This window comes from Lynx canadensis, chromosome C1, assembly GCF_007474595.2.
Source record: "Lynx canadensis isolate LIC74 chromosome C1, mLynCan4.pri.v2, whole genome shotgun sequence".
Taxonomy (NCBI): domain Eukaryota; kingdom Metazoa; phylum Chordata; class Mammalia; order Carnivora; family Felidae; genus Lynx; species Lynx canadensis.
This window is the reverse complement of record NC_044310.1, coordinates 220,891,164-220,916,927: the sequence shown is the minus strand read 5'-3', so window position 1 is coordinate 220,916,927 and position 25,764 is coordinate 220,891,164. Positions and strand designations below refer to the sequence as shown.

The 25,764-nt window shown below is 63.9% G+C and overlaps 2 protein-coding genes across 2 annotated transcripts; one reads left to right on the top strand and one right to left on the bottom strand.

The window, feature by feature from the left end:
• Nucleotides 1-1,797: 1,797 nt before the first annotated feature.
• On the top strand, nt 1,798-14,696 carry PDCD1 (programmed cell death 1). The gene is made up of 5 exons (XM_030327264.1): nt 1,798-1,972; nt 9,050-9,409; nt 11,335-11,496; nt 13,470-13,504; nt 13,752-14,696. Exons 1-5 carry the CDS (start codon nt 1,897-1,899, stop codon nt 13,953-13,955), a joined length of 837 nt encoding a protein of 278 aa, XP_030183124.1. The 5' UTR covers nt 1,798-1,896; the 3' UTR covers nt 13,956-14,696.
• A 5,555-nt stretch (nt 14,697-20,251) lies between these two features.
• NEU4 (neuraminidase 4) lies at nt 20,252-23,991 on the bottom strand. Its single transcript, XM_032594168.1, has 4 exons — nt 23,701-23,991; nt 22,947-23,150; nt 22,605-22,860; nt 20,252-21,627 (listed from the first exon to the last, which is right to left on the bottom strand). The coding sequence occupies exons 2-4, from the start codon at nt 23,145-23,147 to the stop codon at nt 20,642-20,644; spliced, it is 1,443 nt and encodes a 480-aa protein (XP_032450059.1). The 5' UTR covers nt 23,148-23,150; nt 23,701-23,991; the 3' UTR covers nt 20,252-20,641.
• Between the last annotated feature and the right edge of the window lie 1,773 nt (nt 23,992-25,764).

The window sequence follows — 25,764 nt, the reverse complement described above, 5'->3', positions numbered from 1 at the left end:
CCTCCCCAGCCCCAGGCCAAGCGCCTGCCATCTGAGGGGAGGCCACGAGGCAGGTGTGCGGGAGACAGCTGTCCACGAGGGGTGTCCACGGGGGCTGTCCCCCAGGCCAGCCCGTGAGCCATCCGGCAGCTTCGGGTGAGCCACAGGCCCTGTGCCCAGCCTGGCCGGCAGGGCTCCCGCCCGCCACGCCGCCCCCGCGGCCCGCGCCCCGGCTCTGGGAGTGGCCCTTTGCTCAGCACCGAAGCTTCCTCTGCTCGCCCTCGCCTGCAGACGCGTCTTTGATGCTCTTTTTCCACAGCTTCAGTTCTCTTTAATGTCTTCCCTTCGCCGCCGAGCCGAGTGGAGCCGGGCGGCCCGCCAGCTGTCAGGCGGGCTCTGCCTTGTCGCTCAGGCTGTGAGACCCACGCGCCCAGCCACCCGTGTCAGCCGTTTCCGTTCCCGCTCGTCACCGTCGGACACAAGAGCACGGGCCAGGAAACCGGCAGCCGCCTCCAGACCCCAGCGTCCCTGGGGACCCCAGGACCACGTGCTGGGGGGCCGGGCAAGGGGGTCTGCGTGACAGGTTGAGCCTCCAGGACTGGGTGTCCTCGGGACACTGCGTGGAGGAAGAGCCGGGGGCCACTGCGGAAGGACGCGGGACCCCGCCTGGCCTGCGGCCCCTGAAGCTGGGCCAGCGGCCCCAGGGCCGGGCAAACCAAGGCCACCCCAGGGCCAGGGAGACCCCAGTCCCCGACACAGGACTGGAGGAGAGGGGTCTCACGTGGGCTCGTACAGACCCTCAGCTGCCCCAGAGTGGTGGCCTTGCAGCCCGGGGGTGGGGTGAGCCCTTGGTCGTGGAAGAGCCCCCTCCCCTCTGCCCCTGCCCCTGCCCCCTGAGCCTGCCCCCTGCCCTCTGCCCCTGCCCCTACCTCCTGCCCCCTGTCCCTGCACCCTGCCCCTAACCCCCACCCCTGCTCCTACCCCCTACCCCCTGCCCCCTACCCCCTGCCCCTGCCCCTTACCCCTGCCTCTGCCCTCTGCCCCTTGCCCTCTGCCCCTGTCCCCTGCCCCCTACCCCTGCCCCTTGCCCCCACCCCTCCCCTCCCTCTTGCCCCCTGCTCCCTGCCCCCTGCCCTGCTCCTACCCCCTCCCCTTGCCCCCGACCCCTGCCCTTGCTCCCTGCCCCTGCCCCCTGCTCCCTGTCCTGCCCCGCCCCTCCCCCCTCCCCTTGCCCCCTGCCCTCTTCCCTGCCCTCTGCTCCCTGTCCCTGCCCCAGCCCCTTCCCCCCTACCCCTGCCCCCTGTCCTTCCCCCTTGCCCCCTGCCCCCTGCCCCCCTCAGCAGTGGCAGGGTATGTGGATTCCACCCCTCAAGCGCAGGCAAGGTGGGCTGACGCCACCCTTCATTGTAGACGAGGGGTGGGGGGGGGGGTGCCTGAGCCCAGACGACTTGCCCTCCCAAGAGCAGGAGGGGGGAGGACACAGGGCCCTGCAGCCTCACCAGCCTCAGCGGAAGGGCGAAGAAGCAACAACAAATAAAGGGACAAAAACTGCTGCTGGACAGACCCCACGGTGGGGGAGCGGCGGCTGGCCTTCCCTCCTCCTTCGGCCTCTCTCTCTCCCTCCATTTCTGGGTCTCTGTGGCTCCTGCGTCTCTACCCTCTCACTTCTATCTTCTATCTCTCCCCCCATCTCCCTCTCCCACCCCCCCACCCCCATCTCTGTCTCTCTGTCTCCCTCTGTACCCTTCTCTCTCTCAGGCTCCCCTCCAATCTCCACCCACGTGGAGGAGGAGGAAGAGGGGGCAGGGCTGGGGCTGGGGCGGGTCTCGTCCTAACACGGGACAGTTTCCTTTCCGCTGACACTCTACCAGAGCCGTGGAGGAAGAGATTACGGAGGCAGCGGCTGCCGCTCCAGGCATGGGGACCCCACGGGCGCCCTGGCCTCTTGTCTGGGCCGTGCTGCAGCTGGGCTGGTGGCCAGGATGGCTCTTAGGTATGTGGTCAGGGGGAAGACTTCCCGCCCATGCCCCCTGGCAGGTGAGGAGGGGGCTGGGGGGGTGGGGGGCCAGGGCCCGGAGGCCCAGCTCTGCCCCTGGCAGGGCGCTGTGTGGCTTTGGGCAGGGGAAGGGGCCTCTCTGGGCTCCAGTTTCCTGCCTGCCCACCTCACCTGGTGTCCAGTCCAATCCTCGCCGATAAGCAGGCAGGAACCTCCCAGCTCCTCCTCAGAGTCCCGTGGGACAGGCCGGACGCTCTCTGAAGGATGATGGGTCCTCAGCCCAGATGCTAATGTTCTCCTGGGGATGGGACCAGCCTCCCAGGGGGAGGACTGTCTCTGCAAGGCTCCAGGCTGGACAGCCCAGAGACACTTCTCTAATTATATCCGAGGTGCGGCCATTCAGGTGAAGACTTCTCACCTCTCCAGCCCACCTGCCATGGGCCTGGGGCCTCTAGACAAGACTCTTGGGTGTGCAGGGGTGGGCACAGCTGGTGGGGGGCATCTGCGGCAGGATCTGGAAAGGAGGCCCTGGCCCCTAGCCCCCTTTCGGGGGGTGTCTGTCGGGCAGGCCCTGGGGGCCCCCGGTCAGAGTCTGCTGGTCGGGGAGAGGGGCCCGGCTGCCCTTGTCCTCCAGGGGAGGTGGATCCCTGGGAGGGGCCCAGAGTCTTTTCTCTGGACCTCGCTGGGCTCAGAGGTGTGACGGCCCCTGAGCTCCCTCCCTCCCGACCCTGGGGCTGCCCCGTCCGGAGTGTTGATGCCCCTCCAGGGGGCCTCCAGGCAGCAACCACCCTGCATTTCCTCCTCAGGCTGGCCTGGCCCTCAGGTTCAAGGGAGGGAACTCAGAACAGAGGTCGGTTGTCCAAGGGCCTGTGGCCAAAAGGTGCCCCATGGGGGTCCTTGCGTGGGAGCCCGGGGAACAGGGGCAGAGGGGCGGATGTCATCCCAGCATAGTCAGGCCATGACTCAGCCCTGGTGGCCGGCTACCCACCAGGACCCCTCCCCAAAGCAGGGGAAGATAAGAACGTGGCTGGGCGTGCCTCCATTTCCCCACCTCAGCACTGAGCGCTCACGCTGCCGACATCACAGGCCGGGTGGTCCTCCGGCTCTTCCATCGGCCTCCGGCACTGCTGGCTGTGGGACATCTGGTTCCATGTCATCTCTTTCCCTTCCTGATTTATTCTCTGTATTTATTATTTTGGTCGTTCCCATGGGTGTCCCCCATAGCTCCTCATGTACACGTTTTTTGTTTTGCATTTTATGAAATATCCCAAACCCAAGAGTTGGCTGAGCCCTATGCTAGCGAACAACAGTGGTAAGGGTATGTACAGGCTTTGAAACAGGCAGGCTTGAGTTCAGCATCGCTGACGAGGCACCTGCCGCTGGGGACAGGGATGCCTGCCTTATGCTGAGAATGGAATCAGATCGTTAATGAAAACCGTCCGGCACAACACGTGATGATGTCCTTTGAAGCCAGATTTCGCTTATGTATCTTTTCTGCTTTATAATTTTGAGAAATGCCTGAAACCTACAGCAAAGTCACAAAAGCAGGCAGCGGACCCCCTCCCCAGAGTGGCCAGCTCGCAACCCTGGCACATTTGCTTCTGTGTTAATTTGCCGGGTGAGCCATAACGAAATACCGACCCCTGGGGGCTGCGGGTCCGAGAGCAGGTGTGGGCCGGGCTGGCCCCCTCCGAAGCGGAGGGGGCATCCGTTCCAGGCTCCCCCGGCTTCTGCCGTTTGCTGGCAGTCCTTGGGGTTTCTTAGCTTGTGGGTACATCACCCCATCCCCGCTCCAGCTTCACACGGAGCTCTCGTATGTTTGCGTCCAAATTTCCCCCTTCTTACAAGGACACCAGTCATGTCGGATGAGGGACCCACAAGCTCCAGCTTATCTTAATTAATTACATGTACAATGACCCTATTTCCAAATAAGGTCACGTTCTGCAGTGCTGAGGATGAGGACTTCAACACACGCACCGGGGGTCACAGCTCAGCCCACAGCGCTTTCTGAGATGTCAGACTTCTCTGCTAACACTCCAGAGGCTTCCTCCCGGGACGGTAGCCTTGACCCACAGCCCGGATGCTCCTGCATCCCAGGGCCCCCCAGGCTGGGTTATCCGGCCCTGAAGGGAGCCCAGCCGAGGACCCCCTGCTTCACTCAGATGTCTCTGTCTTCGGCTCCTTCCAACTGGGGGCCCCAGCTCTCTCTGCCACCGCCAGCCCTGCCCTTCTCTGTGTGTGCGTGTGGTGTTTGTTTTTTTAAATCAAATCTCAATTTTATTTTGGATATGGAAAGCCTTAGGATCGGGAATACAGAATTAGGAATATTTTTACTGAGGTACGACTGACCACAACGTACTAATTTCAGGTGCACAATGAAACGATTCGCGATGTGTATATACTGTAAAATGACGACCCTGGTAAGGCCACCAACATCTGTCACCACACACAGTCACAAAACGCGTCTCCTGTAGTGAGAACTTTCAGTCCACTCCGTAGCGCTTCCAAATGCGCAACACGGCACTGACTGTCGTCCCCGTCACCGTGCTGCACATCCCCGCGCCGTGACTCTTGCATTTCGTAACTGCAAGTTTATGCGCTTTGACACCCCCCCAACTTGCCAGCACCTCCCTCCCCATCTCGATAGCCACCAGTCTGTCCCCTACGTCCGTGAGCTCGGGTCGTGTTTTAGTTTGCTTTTCGTTTTCAGATTCCACGTGGAAATGAGATCCTACGGTGTTTGTCTTTCTCTGACTGACTTACTTCACTTAGCGCAATGCTCTCCAGCTCCGTCCATGTGGTCACAAATAGCGGGGTTTCGTTCTTTTTTTTTTTTTTTTTTTTTAATCACTGAGCAACATTCCGTCGTGTACACAGCACACCTGCCTTATCCATCGTCTGTCGGCTGCTTCCATACTTTGGCTGTTGGTACAATGCTGCTGTAAACATAGAGCTGCGCATATCTTTTCAAATTAGTCTTTCTGTTCTCTGCGGATAAGTATCAGAAGAGGAATTGCCGGGTCGTAGGGTAGTTCTGTTGTTGGTTTCTTGAGGAGCCTCCACACTGTTCTTCAGAGCGGCTGCACCAGTTTGCAATCCCACCAGCAGTGCACAAGGTTGCCCTTTCTCCACGTCCTCGCCAGCACCTGTTTCTTGGGTCGTTAACGTCAGCCACTCTGACCAGTGTGGGGGGAGGCGTCTCACCGTGGTTTGGATTTGTATCTCCCCGACGATGAGAGATGTGGACTATCTTTCCGTGTGTCTGTGGCCCTCTGTGTGTCTTCTTTGGAAAAGTGTCTGTTCAGGTCCTCTGCCCATTTTTAATTGGATTGTTTGGGCGTTTTGCTAGCGATTCACATGAGTTTTTACGTCTTTTGGATATTATCAGATGTGTGATTTGCAAACACTTTCTCCCATCCCGTAGGTGGCCTTTCCACTGTGTTGATGGTTTTCTTTGCTGTGCAAACGCTTTTTACTTGGACGAGGCCCCATGTGTTTGTTCTCACTTTTGCTGACGGCAGAAAGGGTCCAAGCCAGGGGTGCAGGCACGCACCCCCGGGTGTGTCTGACACCTGTTTGTGGGTGATCACAGGCGTGCTGGGGCCCTTCGGGGACCCCAGGGCAAGGAGGCCAAGGCACCCTGTTTCCGTCCTGATGAGTAAGAGACCCGTGGGGGTGGCTGGAGCCCCGACAGCCCATTGCGTGACCCTTCTGACTCCACAGACAGGGTTTGCCTAAATCCAGCGCCAGCTGGGGGTGAAACGCATGGCCCGTGGGCCGCACTGCTCTCTGTGGGAGCCTGACACACAGCCTGTCCCGCGATGCTGGGCCCCACCATGAGGTCTTGGGGTCCCCACCCTGCCAGGCGGGTACAGTGTTCTCTCCTGAGCCCATTCCCCAAACATCTCATTATCAAATATAAATAGACAACATTTCAGTGTTTAAGCCCAAACAATATAAGACTCACAGATGTTGGTACCGTAGGGACAAAGTGGACTCCCATCCTCTGTCCTCAGAAGTGAGTTCCACTATCAACCCTTCTCTGGGAAGGAGTTTGGGTTGACTCCCAGGCCCCATCTGGCCGTCGCTCCTGCTCCCGGAGAGCAGACAGCCGAGGGCCCACCTAGCCCCTCTATCTCCCCAATGAGGTCTCAGCCCCGTGCTCCCTCTGGCCCACTCCCCCCCTGGTGCTCCCAGGCTGCTGTTCCAGGGAGCCCATCTTTCTCCATCCGGACAGGCCCCTGAGCACCCGGCTGGGATCCCCCCCACGGCCCTGCACCCCGGCCAAACAACCAGCGCCCTCGACGGTCACACACCCTGTGACTTGAGGGAGGTGGGTGCTCCCTGGTCAGAGCTGCTCTGGAGCCTGCGACGGGCCTGCCCCCTCCCGCCTTCCCCACAGGAACACTACCCCCTCGACCTGTCTCGGGCCAGGCATAAGCTGCCGCTGTATCCGGCCCCTGCCCCTGAGCGTGCTGTGAGGACACGGGCGGGTGGGAAGGGAACGGGCCCGGCCGTGGGAGCGTGTCCCGGGAAGGAGTCTGAGGAGAAGCGGCGAGGCCGTATGGCGCCCAGAGGAAGTGGGACCTGGGCAGGACCGGGAGGCCGCCGTGTAGACGCCTAGGCAGAGAGGCTGGGCCAGGGTGGACGGGGCTCCGGACAGCCCAGAGTCCCCTCCTCACCAAGTTCAGACTCCCTGGGAGGCCCACAAGGAGCCGACGAACAGAAGTGACCCAAATGGTTGCAAATTCATGTCAGATGCGGGGCCGCGAGGGTCTGAACCAGAGTCCTCGAGGGGCCCTTGTGGGGGGTGGGGGGCTTGCGGGAGTGGGCAGCCCACGCACCACGTGGACCAGAGGGAGCCCGGAGGCACGGGGCTGGGCGGGCCCCACGGATCACACGGCCTCGGTGCCAGACTTCGCCCTGCTGGCACTGTTCCTCCCTCGATGAGTTCCGTGAGTGGACGCGCGCTTCTCGGACAGATGCGTAAAGACGGCTGTCGGTGCCGCCAGGGTCAGCGGTCCTGCTGTCCCGTGCTGGTCGTGTGCGCCTGGGACGCACGGTTACAATAGGAGACGGGCTTACTGTGGGCGCCCCTGGTGCTGTGTCACCCCCGGGAAAGCCGGGCTGGGGTCCGTGAGCAGATGGCCGGTGCCACAAGGCAGTGGACCTCCCGCCTGCACCAGCCACCCCCCCCCAGTCCCGGCCTGGCCCCCTCCAGGCCTTCTGGCCTCCTCCTGGCCAGTGGGATGGGCCCTCTGCGGGGCCACAGAGATGCACGGACAGCCACCCCCCTCCCACGGGGGCCAGGGGACCCCAGGCTGGGCGGCCTCCTGGCCCTGACACCCAGGGGGTGCCCACCTTCATGGCCACGTGACAGCCCTGTCCCTCCATCAGTGGCCAAGGGAGACACCAGGGAGGCCAGAAGTAGAAGGTCCAGACTGGTTGGGCCAGGCTCTCTAAGCCTCGGGGCTCCCAGTGTAAAGGGGGGTGGGGGGCGCCCCGCACGCTCCCCCGAGCAGGGCCAGCAACGCACAAGGATGCTGCGGGCGTGTCAGGGCCCACCCTGCTCTCACCACCTCTGTGATCTCGCCCCACGTGAGGTGCCCAGTGGGGACGTACAGGAAGAGCTCTTGTTACCCGTGCCCCGACGGGGCTCTCTGGGCCCTGGCACCAGCCCCTTCTTCCCCGGGGCCACGGTCACTCGGCCAGCAGGACGCCGTCACCGGCCTCGGGCACCCTGTCCCCAGAGGCAGAGGGACTCCAGCTGAAGGGCTGTGGCCCCGTGTGAGAGGAATCTCGCCCGGCACACGCTGTTGCTGGGGTGGAGGCCTCGCCAGGCAAGAAGAGCTCAGAGGGGCAGCCACACGGCCTCACCTGGGGACGGACGTCCCCGGTCCCTGAGCATTTGGGGAGCCGAGGGGTGGGGGACGTGCTGGGAGAGGCAGGAAACGACCCCACTGGGGCCACGTCTCGGGTCTGGATGCTCCCAGGGGCCGGGAGGGGCCGGGGGCCGGGGCAGGGGGCGGCAGGGCCAGAGCTGGGTCCCGGCTCAGCAGCCCGTGGCCAGCCGCCTCCTCCCTCCGAGCCTTGGTTTCCCCGTGTGTAACTCGGGCCGTGGCGCAGCCTCCCCGTGTGAGCCGACCACAGGGAAGGGGGGCCCCAGCACGTGTGGGTCTGGCCGTGACTCTGTCTCTGGAACCATGGGAGCCTGTGACCCGTCCCCCTGTCGCCTTGACCCCGTATGGGTGCTGCTGGCGCAGTGCCTGGGCCTCGATGGAGGGGCCTCTCCCCGGCCGCGGTGAGCACGCGAGGGCGTGTGCACTCACGCGGGCGCTTGTGGACGTGTGGGAGCACGAGTGCATGTGTGCGCGCGGGCCTGAGCGTGCCCGGCGTGGCGGCATCCCCGGGCCAGAGCCCTGGCCGTCGGGAGTTCTTGCGAGGCCTCGTTTTGTGGAGAGCGGGCCGGGGCCCAGGACCGTCAGGGGCCTCCATTTCTGTCCATATCGGGGGGCGACGGCCCGGCTGGCCTCCGAGCTCCCGTCCCCAGGGTCGTGGCGGAAGACACGGAGGGACCCGCGCTGACCCTACCCAGCTCTGAGCCTGTCCTGAGACGGGCCAAAGGCTGGACCCTGAGCCTCCTGGGGGCTGGGCTTTCCGTGGGAGGCCCCCACTGGCCCCTCCCAGCCTCTCGGACACCCACCCCTCCACCCTCAGTATACACGGGACCCGGCCAGGCCCCCGATGCGCCAGCGGCCCAGGACGGTGGAGCCAGGAACGTGGGGGGTCAGGCCCCGGAGTCAGCAAGGGAGGGGTGACGGCCTAACCACCACGGTCCAGGGAGAAACGGGGGGGACCTGGGGCTTCGGGTCTCGGTGGGCTCAAAGGACAGAAGTCCCACCACAGAGCTGCCCGGGGAGAGCGCCTCGGCCGCTAGAGCGGGCCGGGAGGAGCCGCCAGGGGCTCCGCAGCGGGGGCTCCGGTGCGGGCTGGGGCGTGCGAAGGTGGGGAGAGCAGGAGGGTCTGGGCGGGCTGCCTCCTTCCTCACCAGCCGGTCCTCTCCCCACGCCTCAGACTCCCCCTACAGGCCCTGGAGCCCCCTCACCTTCTCCCCGGCCCAGCTCACGGTGCTCGAGGGGGAGAACGCCACCTTCGTCTGCCACCTGCCCGACGTACCCGAGAGCTTCGTGCTCAACTGGTACCGCGTGAGTCCCCGCAACCAGACGGACAAGCTGGCCGCCTTCCAGGAGAACCACACCGAGCCCGGCAAGGACAGGCGCTTCCGCGTCACGCGGCTGCCCAGCGGGCAGGACTTCCATACGACCATCCTCGCCGCCCAGCTCAACGACAGCGGCATCTACCTCTGCGGGGCCATCTACCTGCCCCCCAACACGCAGATCTACGAGAGCCCACGAGCGGAGCTCACTGTGAAAGGTGCAAGGCCGGGCGGCCGGGGCAGGGGGCGCGGCAGGGACCGCCCAGGCTGCACTTCCGACCCACGGGGTGACTGAAGCACCCCCACACCCGCTGCCCCTTAAGGGAAGGCGGGGCCTCAGTGGGGGCGGCAGGTGGCACTTGTCAGGGTAGGGAAAGCTTGGAAGCTCAACGGAGGTGCCGCCTGGGAGAGGCTGGTCGGTGCAGAGCTACAAGCCAGGCCCCTCAGGACTCGGAGAGGGCAGGGGAGGATGCTGGGTCCCCTCCCTGGGTCCCCCCTCCCTGGGTCCCCTCCCTGGGACCCCATCCCTGGGTCCCCTCCCTGGGTCCCCCCTCCCTGGGTCCCCTCCCTGGGTGCCCCCTCCCTGGGTCCCCTCCCTGGGTCCCCCCTCCCTGGGTCCCCTCCCTGGGTCCTCCCTCCCTGGGTCCCCCCTCCCTGGGTCCCCTCCCTAGGTCCCCCTTTCCTGAGTCCCCTCCCTGGGTCTCCCCCGGTGTCCCCCCCATGTCTCCTCCCTGGGTCCCCCCATGTCCCCTCCTGGGTCCCCCCCAGTGTCCCCCCATGTCTCCTCCCTGGGTCCCCCCATGTACCCTCCCTGGATCCCCCCTCCCTGGGTCCCCCCTCCCTGGGTCCCCTCCCTGGGTCCCCCCTTCCTGAGTCCCCTCCCTGGGTCTCCCCCGGTGTCCCCCCAATGTCTCCTCCCTGGGTCCCCCCATGTCCCCTCCTGGGTCCCCCCCAGTGTCCCCCCATGTCTCCTCCCAGTGTCCCCCCCATGTCTCCTCCCTGGGTCCCCCCGTGTACCTTCTCTGGGTCCCCCCTCCCTGGGTCCCCTCCCTGGGTACCTCCCCCGTGTACCCTCTCTGGGTCCCCTCCCTGGGTCCCCTCTCCCTGGGTCTTCCCTCCCTGGGTCCCCTCCCTGGGTCCCCCGCCATGTCTCCTCCCTGGGTCCCCCCATGTACCCTCTCTGGGTCCCCTCCCTGGGTCCCCCTTCCTGAGTCCCCTCCCTGGGTCCCCCCATGTCCCCCCATGTCCCCTCCCTGGGTCCCCCCTCCCTGGGTCCCCTCCCTGGGTACCTCCCCCGTGTACCCTCTCTCGGTCCCCTCCCTGGGTCCCCCCCATGTCCCCCCCATGTCCCCTCCCTGGGTCCCCCCCTCTCTGGGTCCCCTCCCTGGGTCCCCTCCCTGGGTCCCCCCTCCCTGGGTCCCCCATTCCTGAGTCCCCTCCTTGGGTCCCTCCCAGTGTCCCCCCCATGTCTCCTCCCTGGGTCCCCCCATGTACCCTCTCTGGGTCCCCCCTCCCTGGGTCCCCCTTCCCTGGGTCCCCTCCCTGGGTACCTCCCCCGTGTACCCTCTCTCGGTCCCCTCCCTGGGTCCCCCCTTCCTGAGTCCCCTCCCTGGGTCCCCCCCATGTCCCCTCCCTGGGTCCCCCCTCCCTGGGTCCCCCCTCCCTGGGTCCCCTCCCTGGGTCCTCCCTCCCTGGGTCCCCTCCCTGGGTCCTCCCTCCCTGGGTCCCCTCCCTGGGTCCCCCCTGGTGTCCCCCCCATGTCTCCTCCCTGGGTCCCCCCATGTACCCTCTCTGGGTCCCCCCTCCCTGGGTCCCCTCCCTGGGTCCTCCCTCCCTGGGTCCCTTCCCTGGGTCCGCCCCGGTGTCCCCTGCCATGTCTCCTCCCTGGGTCCCCCCGTGTACCCTCTCTGGGTCCCCTCCCTGGGTCCTCCCTCCCTGGGTCCCCTCCCTGGGTCCCCCTTCCTGAGTCCCCTCCCTGGGTCCCCCCGTGTCCCACCATGTCCCCTCCCTGGGTCCCCCCCTCCCTGGGTCCCCCCCTGGGTCCCCCCCCGTGTCCCCCCTTCCTGAGTCCCCTCCCTGGGTCCCCCCCCCGTGTCCCCTCTCTGGCTCCCCTTAGTGAGTCTCTGTCCTTCTGCCCCTCCAGAGAGAGTCCTGGAGCCCCCCACGGAGAGTCCCAGCCCCCCACCCAGACTCACGGGCCAGGGTCAGGGGCTGGTCGTGGGCGTCACAAGCGTGCTGGTGGGTGTCCTGCTGTTGCTGCTGCTGACCTGGGTGCTGGCTGCGGCCTTCCCCAGGGCCACTCGAGGTAACATCGTGCCAAACCCTACTGCCATTCCCCGCAGACAGAGCCCAAGGCACAACCCACAGCCTCACCCGCCAGGGATCCCAACCCTCCCCCTCCCCCCCCCGCCTCCCCCCAGCACCCTCGCAGCGAGGACCGCTCAAGGAGGGGCTGGGCCTGGAGCAGGCCTCCCAGGTTCTGGGGCCCCCTGTCCCTAACACCTGTTTTAAGGAGGGAGGGGGGGTAGGCAGCTGCCAAAGTGAGGAGAAGCCCCCCAACAGGCTGAGCCACCTACTCTGACTGCACCGAGGCCACCCCCAAATCTCAGGCCACACCTCAGCCCACAGGGCACAGTGAAAGTCATTCTAACAGCCGCTGGGCTCTGCTGTTGACCACAACCACCTCGTCCCCAGGTGCACCTACCCTGGCCTCCCGGCGTCACGAGGACGACTGGTCACTCTGATGATGGGTGCATGTCCCTGGGGCTGGAGGGAGGTGCCGAAGTTGATTCCCCTGGAACCACTGAGAGGGGACCCAGCCAGGGGTCAGCTCTTCCCCAGGCTCCAGGTCATGGTCTCCTGGGACAGGCACCGGGGGGACATGTGGCCAGAGAATAGGAGGTTCCACAGGGTCCTGGACAAGACTTCCAAGATCTCCCCGCTGAGCAGGTCAGGGAGGGCAGCTGAGGTCAGGGAAGGCGGCTGGGGTTAGGGAGGACAGTGGGGTCAGGGAGGACGGCTGGGGTCAAGAAGGAGGATGGCTGGGGTCAGGGAGGGCAGCTGGGGTCATGGAAGGTGGCTGGGGTCAGGGAGGGCAGCTGGGGTCAGGGAGGGCAGATGGGGTCAGGGAGGGCAAATGGGGTCAGGGAAGGCGGCTGGGGTCAGGGAGGGCAGCTAGGGTCAGGGAAGGAAGCTGGGGTCAGGAAAGAGAGCGGCAGGGGTCAGGGAGGATGGCTGGGGTCAGGGGGGGAGGCTGGGGTCAGGAGGGAGGGCGGCTGGGGTCAGAGAGGGCAGCTGGGGTCAGGGAGAGAGGCTGGGGTCAGGAGGGAGGGCATCTGGGGTCAGGGAGGGCAGATGGTGTCAGGAGGGAGGGCGGCTGGGGTCAGGGAGGGTAGCTGCGGTCAGGGAGGGTAGCTGGGGTCAGGGAGGGCGGCTGGGGTCAGGAGGGAGGGCAGCTGGGGTCGGGGAGGACGGCTGGGGTCAGGGTGGGCAGATGGGGTCAGGGAGGACAGCTGGGGTCAGGGAGGGAGACTAGGGTCAGGAGGGAGGGCAGCTGGGGTCAGGGAGGGCAGATGGTGTCAGGAGGGAGGGCGGCTGGGGTCAGGGAGGGAGGCTGGGGTCAGGAGGGAGTGCAGCTGGGGTCGGGGAGGGCAGATGGCGTCAGGAGGGAGGACGGCTGGGGTCTGGGAGGGCAGCCAGTCTCCCCGGGAAAGCAGTACTCAACCTCAGCCAGTCTCCAGTGGGAGTTCATTTCTCCAACGATTTTCCTCCTGATATTTTCGAGAATGTGCTATGTGCTCTGTGTGCTGGCCACTGGTGGACACGTGGCAGTTCTGTGTGGCATCAGTTGGAGAGAGACTTGCTACACTGATTCACTGTGACCACCCGCCACCCCCCCCCCCCCGCCACCGTGTGCTGCACCAGCCCGGGGATGGTGGGTGGGTCTGGTGGGCTCCTCTCTCGGCCAGGGTTTGCAGCCCGAGATAGTAGGCGCCGGCGGCAGGACCCAAGCCGGGGGTCCTAGGTGGTCGCCAACCCGGACAACCCGCAGTCCAAGTTGGACTTTTGGTTGACAAGCAGGGACTCAGGGTCATCACGTGGGGGGCGGGGTCAGCCAGACCGCTGGGTGGGGGGGGGGGGGGAGTGGAGAGGACACTCGGCCACCTCAGGTGGAAGGCGTGGTGCCCTCCCAAGCCCCCGGGGGCAGGGACCCCTGCCACAACCCCCACCCCGAGGACCGCCGGGTCTCCTGGGCTCACTCCGGACGCTTCTTCACAGGTGCCTGTGCCTGCGGGAGCGAGGACGAGCCTCTGGTGAGTTCCCTTCCCTTGGCGCCCTGGCGCCAGAGCCCGCGCCGTGCTGGGGGAGGGCCGGGCCCGCTGCGGGGCTCAGCGGGGCTGGGAACCCGCCAGGGAGTCTGAGCGCGGGGACACCGGGCCCCAGGAAGGGTCACGGAGTGCGGGCCCTGCCCGGCTTCGCTCCGGCTTGGCGTCTGCACGTGCGCCGGCGCGCGTCCGCGTGTCTGCCGCGGGACCGCCGACGCCAGCCCTCTCCCTACAGAAGGAGGGCCCCTCTGCGGCACCCGTGTTCACCGTGGACTACGGAGAGCTGGATTTTCAGTGGCGAGAGAAGACGCCCGAGCCCCCCGCCCCCTGCGCCCCCGAGCAGACCGAGTATGCCACGATCGTCTTCCCCAGCAGGCCGGGCTCCCCGGGGCCCCTGCCTCTGAGGCCCGAGGATGGACCCTGCCCTTGGCCCCTCTGACCGGCTTCCTCGGCTGGCCTGCGTCCTTCGGAGCCTCCGCCAGGAGCCCGGGCGGACCCTTCCCCGGAGGAGCGTGCCGTGGGGAGGCTGTGGGGACTGCCAGCTTGGCTCTCCTCTCGCCGCTCACGTGACCCGGGGGTAGGAGGTGTCCCCGTCCCGTGTGGCCGTGTGGCGGTGGGGAGGGGACTCGGGGCCTGAGCCGGCCCATCGCTCCCCAGATCTGCTGCTCTGCACCTCCACACACGCCTCCCTGCGGGGGATGGTCTGGCGCTGCGGCTCTCCCTGACCCACCAATGCCTCCCAGGGGAGCTCCAGGACATGGGCGCACAGGGTCCCTGGTTGGGGACTGTGCCGGTGAAGTGCCCCCACGGCCAAGAGCTGCAGCACACGGGTGGAGGGGCACACGCATGGGGCCCGGGACCTCGTGCCCCTCCAGGCCTGGAAAAGAGCTCCTGGTGTGGGGAAGGGCAGGCCGTCCGTGGGCCACCCTCATGCACAGCCCAGCCCACCAAACAGCCTGGGGGCAGGGGGACAACAAGGGGAACGGGCCCCAGCTGGGGAGTCGCCCTCCCCTCGGTGCCCATGCATGGTGCTATTTATGGGGACCTCCGCCCGGCAACCCCCGGGCCCACTGTCACGGCGGGGGGGCAGTGGTACCCAGGCGTCAGGGGCTGTCTTAGGTTCCACACACACCTCAGAGCCCCTCACCCTGTTCTATTATATTATAATTAAATACTGACGAAAACTCTAAGAAAAGCCTAGGTTCTCTCCTGGCCTTGTTGGGGCGGCAGTGGGTCGGGGGGGGGGGGGGTTCTGCCTCAAATAGAGGACGCAGCCAGCCCCCCTCGGGCCTGGCCCTCACCCACCTGGCCGGCGCCTTCTCTGTCCCAGGAACACACGGAGCCCCGAGGCCCCTCATCTCCGTCCCCCCCATCATGCACCACGGCCCCCTCAAGAAGTCTGTCACCAGACCACCTCAGCCAAGAGGCTGCGTCGGTATCTGTCCTGCTCCAGCCCTCCCCGCAGGCCCCCTGCACCTGACCGTCCCTCCCAGGCAGTGTCAGTGCCCTGGGCTGGGGTCAGGCCAGGCTGTGAGCGAGTGGGTGCAGCCCCACTGGAGACACACGGCCCTTCTCAGATGCAGAGGGGAGGTCTGTTCCGTCCTCCGGGAAGAAGACACAGCACCACCATCAGGGGCCTTCAGTTCTTGTCCCTGACTGCAGTGACGAACACCCCCCAATCCTGTCCTTCCCCGTGAGCCTCGTCCAGACCCTCAGGGGCCAGGAACACAGCTGCCCCCCACCCAGCCCTCAGGGCTCACACCCTGTGCCCGCCACGCTGGGGTCCTGTCCTGGGCGGGCAGGAGCTAGAATCACCAAGTCCAGGACAAGGCGAGGACATCAGGCAAGGTCACACATGAGGGAACAAACACTGCCGGGAAAGGCTGCGGAGGGCACAGGCTTGCATGCCTGGAAAACCCAGTAGCTTCTGCGGAAACACGAATAGGGCAATAAGAAAATGGAGTCAGGTGGCACACACAAAATTAACCCCCAGAAATAAATGGCTTTCATACATTCAAACAGCCGCCCCCTGGAAGAGAGAGTGATAGAGAATCTAAAGTTATGCCCGAGGCGTAAATTTAACAAGAAATGCGCCGACCCGCAGGAGGACAGCTTGGCTGCAGGTGTGGGCCCTCCAGGTGGGGACATGAGGTGCCATCGAGACACCATCCCCCCCCCCCAGGTTGACTGGTAGGTGTGACCATCCCAGTGAAAACCCACTGCAACTGAAAAGCTCGTATGGAGAAGCAAACAAGAAGAAGAAACCTAGGAAACCAAGAGAAGGAGAGCAGCTGTATCAGACCTCCGGCTCGAAACGGTGGTGCTCACACACGAGAGGCGGGACACTGGGAAAGGACATTCTGCAACAGAGGGCGTGAGCAGCTATTCGAAAAGCATCAGGTGGACTCCGTTCGTGTGCCAGGAACTTGCACAAATCCCAAATACAAGGGTAAGACGGAAACCCGAGCAGACGCAGAGGAAGACGGGTGAGGTCCTTCATGCTGGAGCAGGAAAGCCTCCCCACACTGGCTCGAAACCACAGCACCATTAGAGAGATTGACACATTCAACTCTACAAATTGGGGGAAACACTTTAATGTGGCAAAAGGAAAGTCAGAAGCAAACCAGGGGAAAGTATTTGCAATATTATTACACAAAAGGTTAAGACTCCAGTTATGTAAAGACCTAAAATACGGAAAGAGCAAGGCCGATGGAAGGTACGATGGAAAAGTGAGCAGAAGATATGACGAGGCGGCACCACCAACTCACACGCCCACGCGCACACATACGTGCACACGCATGCACGCGGACACGCACGTAACCACACACGCGCGCGTGTGTTCCATCTACGTATACTCAGATCCCTTAAACAACCAAAGGATGTTCAATTTTACTCATAATAAGAAAAACGCAGATTACGACTTACAAATCACCCGCGGGCAAAACTCTGACCGCGTGACAACACGGTGCTGGCGAGGACGTGGAGAGACAGCCCTGGAGCGGCTGGGGGCGACAAGGCCGGACAGGAGGACTAGGCACCAGCCAGTGGTTAGAGAAAATGTGCCCTTTGACCCCTAAGCCCCGCCTGTAGAACTCCTCCCCGGGGTGAGCCAGCCGCCAGGACCACGCGTGCCCCAGGCAGGCAGCAGGAGTGGGGGGAACCCCAGGGGCAACTCACTGCCCCCCAAAACAAGGAACTGAGCTGGGGGGCTCTACTCAAAGACAAGGGAGCACTTTGAGCACGAAAATACCAATTAGAATTAACATATTTTGAGTACGTTTTAAAAGAGATAAGTTCGTATTCTAAAAAAAGAAGAAGGAGGGGGAGAAAAAAGAAGACAGAGGAGCACGCAGCAGAGAGGGAAGGAAGCGGTGGCCTCACCAAGCCACCGGCCGGGCCACCCACTGGCGGCAGCGCCACGGCTCAGACAAGAAGTGAGAGAGCGCGGGCACAGTCAGCACTTTGATGCTCGCCTTCCCGGAACACGGCCCCTGCAGCCCGCCTCCACTCATTTTTTCCGTGCCCTGCTCTGCCCCAGTCCCGTGTGTCAACGGCCCTGGCTGGGGCAACTTGCCCATCCCCACCCACGCCCCCCCCCCCCAGCAGTTCCCTCTCTGCCAGCCTTGCTCATCTCCTGGAGGCTGGCCTCAGGAGGACCGGTGGGGGCTGGGCTCTTCAGATGAGGCCTGAGACCCTGGCACAGGGCACCCAGGGCGGAAGGCATGTGGCCACCCCGACAGCCCGGGGCCACCAGAGCCCCACACTTGTAGCCCCTCTGGCCAGGAGGACGGCCTCTCCCACTACCTGTGCTCACCTTTCCTGGTCTGCAGAGCTGGGGGCAAGGGCTGGCCTCCTCCAGATAGAAATGCAAGGTCGTGTGGGACAGGAGGACAAGAGTCTGTGCCACACCCAGAAATCCAAGGTGGGGGCCCTGACAAAGGTCTCCTGGCGGGAGAAGAGTACAGACCCCAAAGGCAACCTGCCAGGGGATCGGGAAGGAGGGGCTGGCGGCCCTCACTCCAGGGTCCCAGTCCCAGTGCGTGGTAACCAATCCCACGTGGACAGGGGCATCTTTGCACCTGGTGCAGCTCCTGAGATTCTGGAGAATTCGGGATGGGGTGGGGAGGTGTCTTCCTGAGGGCAATCAAGGCGGCATGGCCAGCATGATGTTGACTCCAATCGCTGGAACCCCTCAACTGCTGCTCAACCGCAGCCCCCTGGGGGCCCTGGACCCTCTGGCTCCGGTCCGGTGGCCCCACCCAATTATGGGGGCCCATGTCTGAGGCTCCTGAGCTGACCGGCTCACAGTGAGGCCGATGACATGGTCACGAGTCCACTGGCCACTTGGATGCTCTCAAGATTATACAACCATTGTCAGGCACTTTCTTCTTTCTCTTTTCTTACTGTCAGAGTGTTTATGGCTATACTTTTTTTTAAATTAGTAGACATATTTTTTTTTAATGTTTATTTATTCTTGGGAGAGACAGAGACAGAGACAGAGCACATGCGGGGGAGGGGCAGAGAGCGAGGGAGACACAGACTCCGAAGCAGCTCCAGGCTCCGAGCTGTCAGCACAGAGCCCGACGCAGGGTTCGAACTCACAAACTGTGAGCTCACGACCTGAGCCAAAGTCGGATGCTCAACCGACTGAGCCACCCAAGCGCCCGAATTAGTAGATATATTTTAAAGCGGTTTTAGGTTTACAGAACTGAGCAGTAAGTCTCAGTACGCCACCCCCATGCCCCCCGCACACACAGTGTCCCCGAGGTTAGCATCCCCCACTGGTGGGGCACATCTGTCCTAACTGATGAACCAGCAGTGATCTGGTATCTCACATCAGGGCTCTCTCGTGGTGATGTGCACTCTGTGGGTTTGGACAGATGTACAGTGACATGTACCTACCATTATAGTATGGCACTCGCTGCCCTCACTGCCCCAAGAACCTTCCGTGCCCCACACACACCCCTCTCCTCCCCACAACCTCTGACAGCCACCCATCTTTTCACTGTCTTCCAAGGTCCGCCTTCTCCAGGATGTCATATGGAATCGCACAGTACGTAACCCTGTCACACTGGCTTCTTTCACTTAGTGACGCACCTTCGAGGTTCCTCCATGTATTTTCACGGCTCGATAGCGCGTTGCTTTTTGGCGCTGAGTAATCTCCCGCTGTCTGGATAGACCAGTTTGTCCGTTCACCTCCTCAAGGACATCCTGATTTCTTCCAAGGTTTGGCAATTCTGAATAAAGCCGCTATAAACACCGTGTGCAGGTTTTTGTGTAGACATGGGTATTCAACTCATTTGGATAAATACCAAGGAACACAATTGCTGGATCCTACGGCAAGAGTTTGTTCGGTTTTGTAAGAGACGGTGACGCTGTCTTCCCACGTGGCCGCCCCGCCCGCGGCAGGAGAACGCTCCTGCTGCTCCACCCCTCGCCAGCAGGCGGCGCTGTCAGCCTACCGGACCCGCCGCGCTGATAGGCCAATCGCGTCCTGCTCTTTGTTTTACTTGGTCTTCCCCATGGGGGCATCTTTCCATATGCTCACTTGCCAAAGCATGCAAACAAGTCTTAAAACTCCCAATGAGAAGGCAAACAGCACAGTTAGAAAAGGGGCGAAGGCTCTAAACAGACACCTCACCAAAGACGAGCTGCGGCCACTTTGGAAAACAGGCTGGGCAATTTCTTGCAAAGCGAAACTATCCGATAACCGGCAGGTATCCTGAAACGTTTGTCGGAATTCACGGGGAAAGCCATGTACTCCTGCAGTTTTCCTAGAATGCACATATTTTTTTTATTTTTTATTATTTTTTTAATGTTTTATTTATTTTTGAGAGAGAGACAGAGTGCGAGCAGGGGAGGGGCAGAGAGAGAGAGGAAGACACCGAATCTGAGGCAGGCTCCAGGCTCTGGGCTGTCAGCACAGAAACCGTCGCGGGGCTCGAACCCACTAACCGCGAGATCATGACCTGAGCCGAAGTCAGACAATCAACCTACTGAGCCACCCAGGTGCCCCAGTGTGCGGAGATTTTAAATTACAGATTAACTTCTTTAATAGGATTTTTCAGGCTATTTCGTCTTTAATAAGTTGTATTTTTCCAGGAATTGTCCATTCATGTAAATGGTTCCTAGTATCTTCTTGAAACCTGTGAACATCTGTAGGCCCTCCTCGTGTGTCCCATCTCGTTCCTGATATTAGATGTGTGTGTTTTGTGTCTTTTATGACCAGCCCCTCGAGGGGGTTATCAGTTTTACTAGCTTTCTAAAAACCCAGCTCTGGCTCTGGCCATTCCCTCTGGTGTCTGAAGTCTCCTGTCCCTCTAGTTCTGCTGCTTCCTGGGACTTCACTTACTGCCACTTTCTAAGGTGCTGGCATCACGGCGCCTCCCGCCACCCCCGCCCCCACGGGACCCACCTGGCTCAGCTCAACTCACAGATCGCCTGCAGCACTCACACAATTAACTTCAACGTCTTTTTCCATTTTCACTGTAGCATCTTCTTTGAACCAGGGGTAATTCAGAATTGTGTTTCTCAATTTTCAGACTCAAGATTGGAAAAAAATAAAAAATTTTTTTTTGAGAGACACAGAGAAGCGAGGAAGGGGTAGAGGGAGAGGGAGGGACAGAATTCCAAGCTCAGCGCAGAGCCCAGCACAGGGCTCGGTCCCAGGAACCCCGAGATCACGACCTGAGCCGGAATCAAGAGTCGGATGCTGAACTGACTGAGCCGCCCAGGTGCCCCCACAAGGAAGATTTTAAGTTTCCTTTTGTTTTCATTTCCAGCTCAATTTCACTGTACTTTTCAATCCTTTAAGTCTTCTAGAGACTTGACTTCATAATCCAATATAATGTCAATTTTCACACCTACGTGTACTCCAACAGACTGTAGATTCTGTTCTGTGCAGTGCTGTGCGTGTGTCCACTGAGTGAAGCTTCTTGGGCAAGTTGGCCAAAGCTTCTGTGTGCAGCCTGATTTTGTCTGCTCACTCTGTCAGTCATTGAGACTTGTATCTACAATTTTCTACTGTAACTGTGGATCTATGTCTCCTAGAAGTCTGCCCACTTTTGTTTCTTATTTCAAAGCATACTATGAGGTATGTACAAATGGGTCAGACCAGAGAGCCTGTCAGGAAGGCCGGCAGCGCTCCAGACGCTTGTCCCCGAGGCCGGGTGGCTTGGGGCCCGGCGGCAGGTTCTGCAGGACCTCACCAAGGGAGAACATGCAGAAGGAGATCTCCTCGTAGGAGACCCTGGCCCCACTCTCAAACAGACAAGCAAAGGTCAGGGCTCCCTTGACAGTTGGCCCGACGGATGCCAGATCAGAGTAGCCGCTGGGCCCCTCATAGATCACCCAGGGCTCCGTCCAGCTGTGGGGATCCAGGGGGGACCGGCTCAGATAGATTCCCATATGGAGCCGAGCCCTGCGCCCCACCGGGTGGGAATACAGCAGCCAGGTGGGGCTCTGAGACAGGGTGGCAGGGGGCCCGGGGACCTTCGAGGTCCAGGCCGCCATGATCCCACTGAGCCCAGGCCCCAGGCCAGGCTCTTCGGGGCTGTCCCTACATCCCTCCATCCCGCTGGGCCCCTGGGCCCCTTGGGTGTCTCCAGTACCCTCCTCTGAGGGTTCCTGGACTCCAAGACAGAGGTGTGGAGAGTAGGAGTGGCTCCCGGCACCCACTGGCCATCTACCATTCCTCGGCCTGCTAAAGAGTGGGGCAGGGAAGCCAAGGACGCTGCCCTGGCAGCCCCGGGCGGTCTCGGCCAGGGCGGGCACCAGCTCCCCGGGCAGGAAGGAGGTGCCCTCGTCCGCACTGAGCGCCTGCACGCGGCTCCCCAGGGGGCTCCGGGCGTTGCAGTACAGGATGTGGCCGGCCTGCCCGCTGTCCACCGCGGCCAGCTGGCACTCGCCCGAGCGAAGGTTGGGCACCAGGCCTCCGTGGCGCCAGGTGCGACCGTGGTCGTCACTGTAGAAGGTGAAGGCATGCGGGCTGGTCCTGCAGATCTTGCCAAAGCACTCCCGCCGGTCTACGTGGTACGTGTAGGCAGGCACCAGCAGGCGGCCTGAGCGCAGCTGGATGCCATGGCCCGGGCCCACGGCAAATGTGGCCCAGTCTGCAGAAGAGGGACTGCTGATCATCCGAGCTGGGAGGCAGCCTTGGCCGAAGCCAGACGCCACCGCCCTGGGGGTCAGGGACGATCTGGAGCCAGTGCCTCAGATGTGGGGACAGCTCATGAGGAAATGGGGGACTGCACCCCCACCCACACTCCTGCCGCCCACTCCGAATCCCCCAGGGCTGGACAAGCCTCTCTTCGCCACTAGCGGGAGCAGGGAGCCCGGGCAGGTGGCTCCGCCAGGCTCTCCCGGCGGCAGCAGGTAGCTAGTCCCTGGGCCTGGGGGGGCAGCCACTGCAGTGCTCAGCGCGAGTCCTGCCCAGACAGAGGGGCAGCCAAGGGCAGAAGGGGTACAAGGACCTTCAGGGTGGGGTCAGGCCCTGGGCCTGGGTCGCATGGGGTAGGGTCCACAGGAACAGAGAGCTCTTCGGAGCAGCTCCGTGTGTCCTGGCCAGGTCCCAAAGCCACATCCCCTCAGCTCAGCTCCCACCTGCAAGGATCAGCGTGGCCCCTGGGCCAGTGTCGCCACACCAAGGTTGGGGTCGCCTCGGGGGGCAGTGGGTGGTATGGCCCTCGGGGAGGGGGCAGCAGGAGTGGAGGAAAAGCTTTAGGGTCAGGCCACCTGCCTGGCCCTGGGCTGGACACCCCCCCGGGGTCCGGGTGCTAAGAAGGAGGGGCCTCAGCGCTCAGAGCGAGAGGGGCTTGGTTAGATGAGCCTGTTCCTGCCGCCAGGAGGTGGGGGTGACCAACACCCATTCACGGGACTGAGGGGTTCGGAGGGGCGGGGTGGGGGGTCAGTCCCAAGAAACGGTGTGGGGGAGTAGGCAGCCACGTGACCTGCAGACGGACCCTTCCCCCGCCCCCGCAGTGCAGAGCCCCCTCCCCTCACTTGGTGAGACCCCGCAGCTCTGCAGGCCCCCTCCCAGCGCAGACCCAGCCGAGCGGACCCCACCCTGAGCGAACCCCGCCCCGCCTACCCTGCTCGGCGCCCCCCACCGCCTCCTCCGTGAGGTCCCGGGCGGCGCCCCAGCTGCGCCCCGCGTCCCGGCTGGTCACGCAGCAGAGGCGCGCGGCGTTCCTGCCCGCGGCGATCTGCGCGGCCTCGGGGGTGCGGCCCCGCACGGCGATGAAGAAGAGGAAGACGGTGGCCGTGCGCGCGTCGTGCACGGGGCAGGGGTTCATGGACCGGTGCTCCTCCAGGGCGGCCGTCCCCAGCACGCGCGCGGCGCCCCACTGCCGGGGGCGAGGCGACCTCAGTTTACCCGCGCGCGGCGGCGGCCCGGCCCAGCCCTGCCCGCGGGGCGCGCCCGGCCACTCACCCGCACGGAGCCCCCCGCCAGCGTGCCCCGTCTCTGCACCAGCCGGTGCGCGTGCGCGTCGTCGGGGCTGAGCCGCTGCTCCGCGAAGGCCAGCAGGGTGGGCGCGGGGGGCACGGGCAGCAGCGCGGGCACGCGGTACGTCAGGCCGCTCCTCTCGCGCTGGAAGAGCACTGTCCGCTCGGGGACGCGCGGGGCCCCCATGCTCTGCGGGGACACCCCCGCCCCCCACCCCGGGCCCCCGGGGTCAGCGGGCGGGCCTGGCGCGCTCCCCTCCTGTGCGCCTGGATGGGGGAGGGGGCTCTGCGGGTGGGGACGCCCCCACCCACCCGCGCGCCTCCCTGTGCCCCTCCTCCTCGGAGACCGCCCTGTCCCGGGCTCCTCACCCCACGTCCACGGCCGTCCCTGCCCACCCCTCCCTCCTTGCCACTGCACCCCCAAACGTCTGCAGTCGGCCCTTCCTCCTCTCAACCGGGTCCCCCCGAGCGGGAGCTGCCTGCTCGGTGTCGGAAGCGGGGGCCCCGGCCGGAGTGCCCCGACTGCCCGCCCCGTGCCCAGGCAGGAGGCTGGCCAAGTGGACAATCCGGGCCCAACGTGTGGGACGCGCAGGGGTTCAGTTTCCCCCAGTAGGGGCCCCACGAGCACGGGAGCCACACAAGCACAGAGGGACAGAGGGTACAGACGCACTAGACCCCGAAAATGAGACAGGGAGAGCCGGGCAGGCGGCACAGGTGCGGACACCGGTGCGCACACTCACCACGCAGGAAGGAGCCTCAGAGACAGAAGGAGCTTGCGTCCCACACCCACGGCCGCAGGCTTCTCGGGGAAGGTGCCCCAGCTGCCGCCACCACCCTGCTCAGACCTGGGGGTCAGGGGGCTCTTGGGAGTGGCCAGGAGACGGGGGGTGGCCTGCTGAAACCAAGAGGGGGCACCAGTGGGGCTCCTGCAGAGAAGGGGCCTGAATTCCAGGTCCCTAGCAGGCCACCTATGGGTGCCGGGGACCAGTCCCTCGGGCTCCTGAGCAAAGCTGGGGTCATGAGGAGGTCCAGCAGAGACACCCCCCACAAGATGCCCCAAATGACTCCCACGTGTGCCTCAAGGGAGGCAGGTACACACCCCAGTGTCCAGGCCCCCCACAGCTGGACCCCACAGTGATGGGAGGAAGGTACCCACTCCCAGTGTCTGGGCCCCCCCCCCCGCCAGCTGGACCCCACAAGCTGAAGCCAGGTTGGGGAGAGGGTGGTGTGCTTGGGGGCTTCCCAGAGTGGAAGGCTAAGAGGGTGGGGGAGGGGGAGGGGAAGCAACATTCCAGGCACCAGGGGGGCCCCGGCAGGAGGGGGGGAGATTCAGCAAGGAGACAGGAGACCCTCCCCACTGCAGTCCAGGCCTCTCTTCCACAACCCCGGCCCCACCTGCCCCTGCCCTTGGGCCCCATGCCCCTCACAGCCCCAACCCCCAAAACCTTGGCTGGGCACCCGGCCCCCCTGGCCCACAAGCAGGTGACAGAGAGTGGCCTAGGGCAGACTTTCTGGAGGCAGCCCCCCTCCTAGGAGTGTGCTCCCAAGGGAGGCTCACATTTGGGGTGCACGTGGAGGCCTCTTTCTCTGATTTGCACAAGGCAAATGAGGGCTGGCCCAGCCCCCCCTCTCCCACTCCCCCCTCCACCGCAGGGACGGGAGTGAGTGAGCAGAGAGGCCCAGGGGGCCGCAGGCAACAGGGGCAGGGGTGCCACACGCCGAACTTGGAGCAGCCGGAGGCCCACCGCCAGGCACCGGGAGGTAACTGGCACCTGAGGGCACTGAGAGGAGGGCGAGGCAGGGAGGCGGGAGAGAGCGAAACACCCCACGTCACGCTCAGAGTACCCCTCTCGGCAGATCAAGCCCCCCACACACAGGCACGGCCAGTGCGTGTCTGAGGAGACAGGATGCAGAGGGGTGACCGGTCACGGGAACGAGCACCCGCCGCAGGAGCGGCCTCGCCGGGACACACGGGAGGCCTTGCCGCTGGCTCGGCCTCCTCTCCTGAGGTCCCCCAAACAGACAGACGTGTCCGCCTCAGTCCACCTCAGCCCAGGGCCACCTGCTCCCGAAAGGCTCTCGTGGGCGGCACGCAGGCCCACCCCACTGCCCGCCCCACCCCCACCACAGCCTCTGGGGCTCTGAGAGCAGCTTCCTGTGTGCTGGCAGCCCCTGGCCTGCCCCCAGTTTGCATCCAAGGGGCAGTTGTCCCCAAGCAGGAAGCAGGTGCACATGCCACGTGTCCCCAAAGGCTGAATGGACACAAGGGGACATTCTCTCCACTTGGCTCACTCCACAGGCCCTGAGACCACCTGGGCTGGTGTCGGGGAAGGCAGAGGCTCCGGGCCCACCCCACCCCCACCCTGCGGACAGAGCAGGAGAAACGGAGGTTCTCCAGACCAGCGGCTCGCGCTGCTGGCTGCACAGAGCAGGGCAGGGCCGCCGGGCCTTCGGCGCCGTCCTTGTCTAGGACAAGCCGCGGGTTTCGGCAGAGCCCCAAAGTCCCAGGGAGACTCCCTCAAGTGAAGAGGAAGAGCAGGGCCCCGGGGGCTCCCAGATGAGCAGGTAGCAGGGGTCTGCTTGACCAGGATAGGACGGCTGTGTCCCGACACCCTGTCTGGGCTCCCTGGAGCACTCAGGACAGCCCTCCGGACCAGCACGTCTCCTGTCCCTTGGACCAGGATCCCGGCCTGCTGCAGGGCACTTAAATGCACGCACACGAAGACAGCATGAGGAGGGATGGGCTTTGCGGACAAGCGGACAGAGGGGCCCTCTTAGCTCCGTCACTGCCCTGCCGGATGGGA

What these genes read in the sequence shown, in the direction of transcription:
- NEU4 (XM_032594168.1), bottom strand. Translation starts at nt 23,147, where the DNA reads ATGGGGGCCCCGCGCGTCCCCGAGCGGACAGTGCTCTTCCAGCGCGAG. An exon ending in TGGCGGGGGGCTCCGTGCGG is followed by an intron (nt 22,861 to 22,946) that starts GTGAGTGGCCGG and finishes CGCCCCCGGCAG; the next exon opens with TGGGGCGCCGCGCGCGTGCT. An exon ending in GGTGGGGGGCGCCGAGCAGG is followed by an intron (nt 21,628 to 22,604) that starts GTAGGCGGGGCG and finishes CCTCTTCTGCAG; the next exon opens with ACTGGGCCACATTTGCCGTG.
- PDCD1 (XM_030327264.1), top strand. Translation starts at nt 1,897, where the DNA reads ATGGGGACCCCACGGGCGCCCTGGCCTCTTGTCTGGGCCGTGCTGCAG. An exon ending in GTGGCCAGGATGGCTCTTAG is followed by an intron (nt 1,973 to 9,049) that starts GTATGTGGTCAG and finishes CCCACGCCTCAG; the next exon opens with ACTCCCCCTACAGGCCCTGG. An exon ending in GGAGCGAGGACGAGCCTCTG is followed by an intron (nt 13,505 to 13,751) that starts GTGAGTTCCCTT and finishes CTCTCCCTACAG; the next exon opens with AAGGAGGGCCCCTCTGCGGC.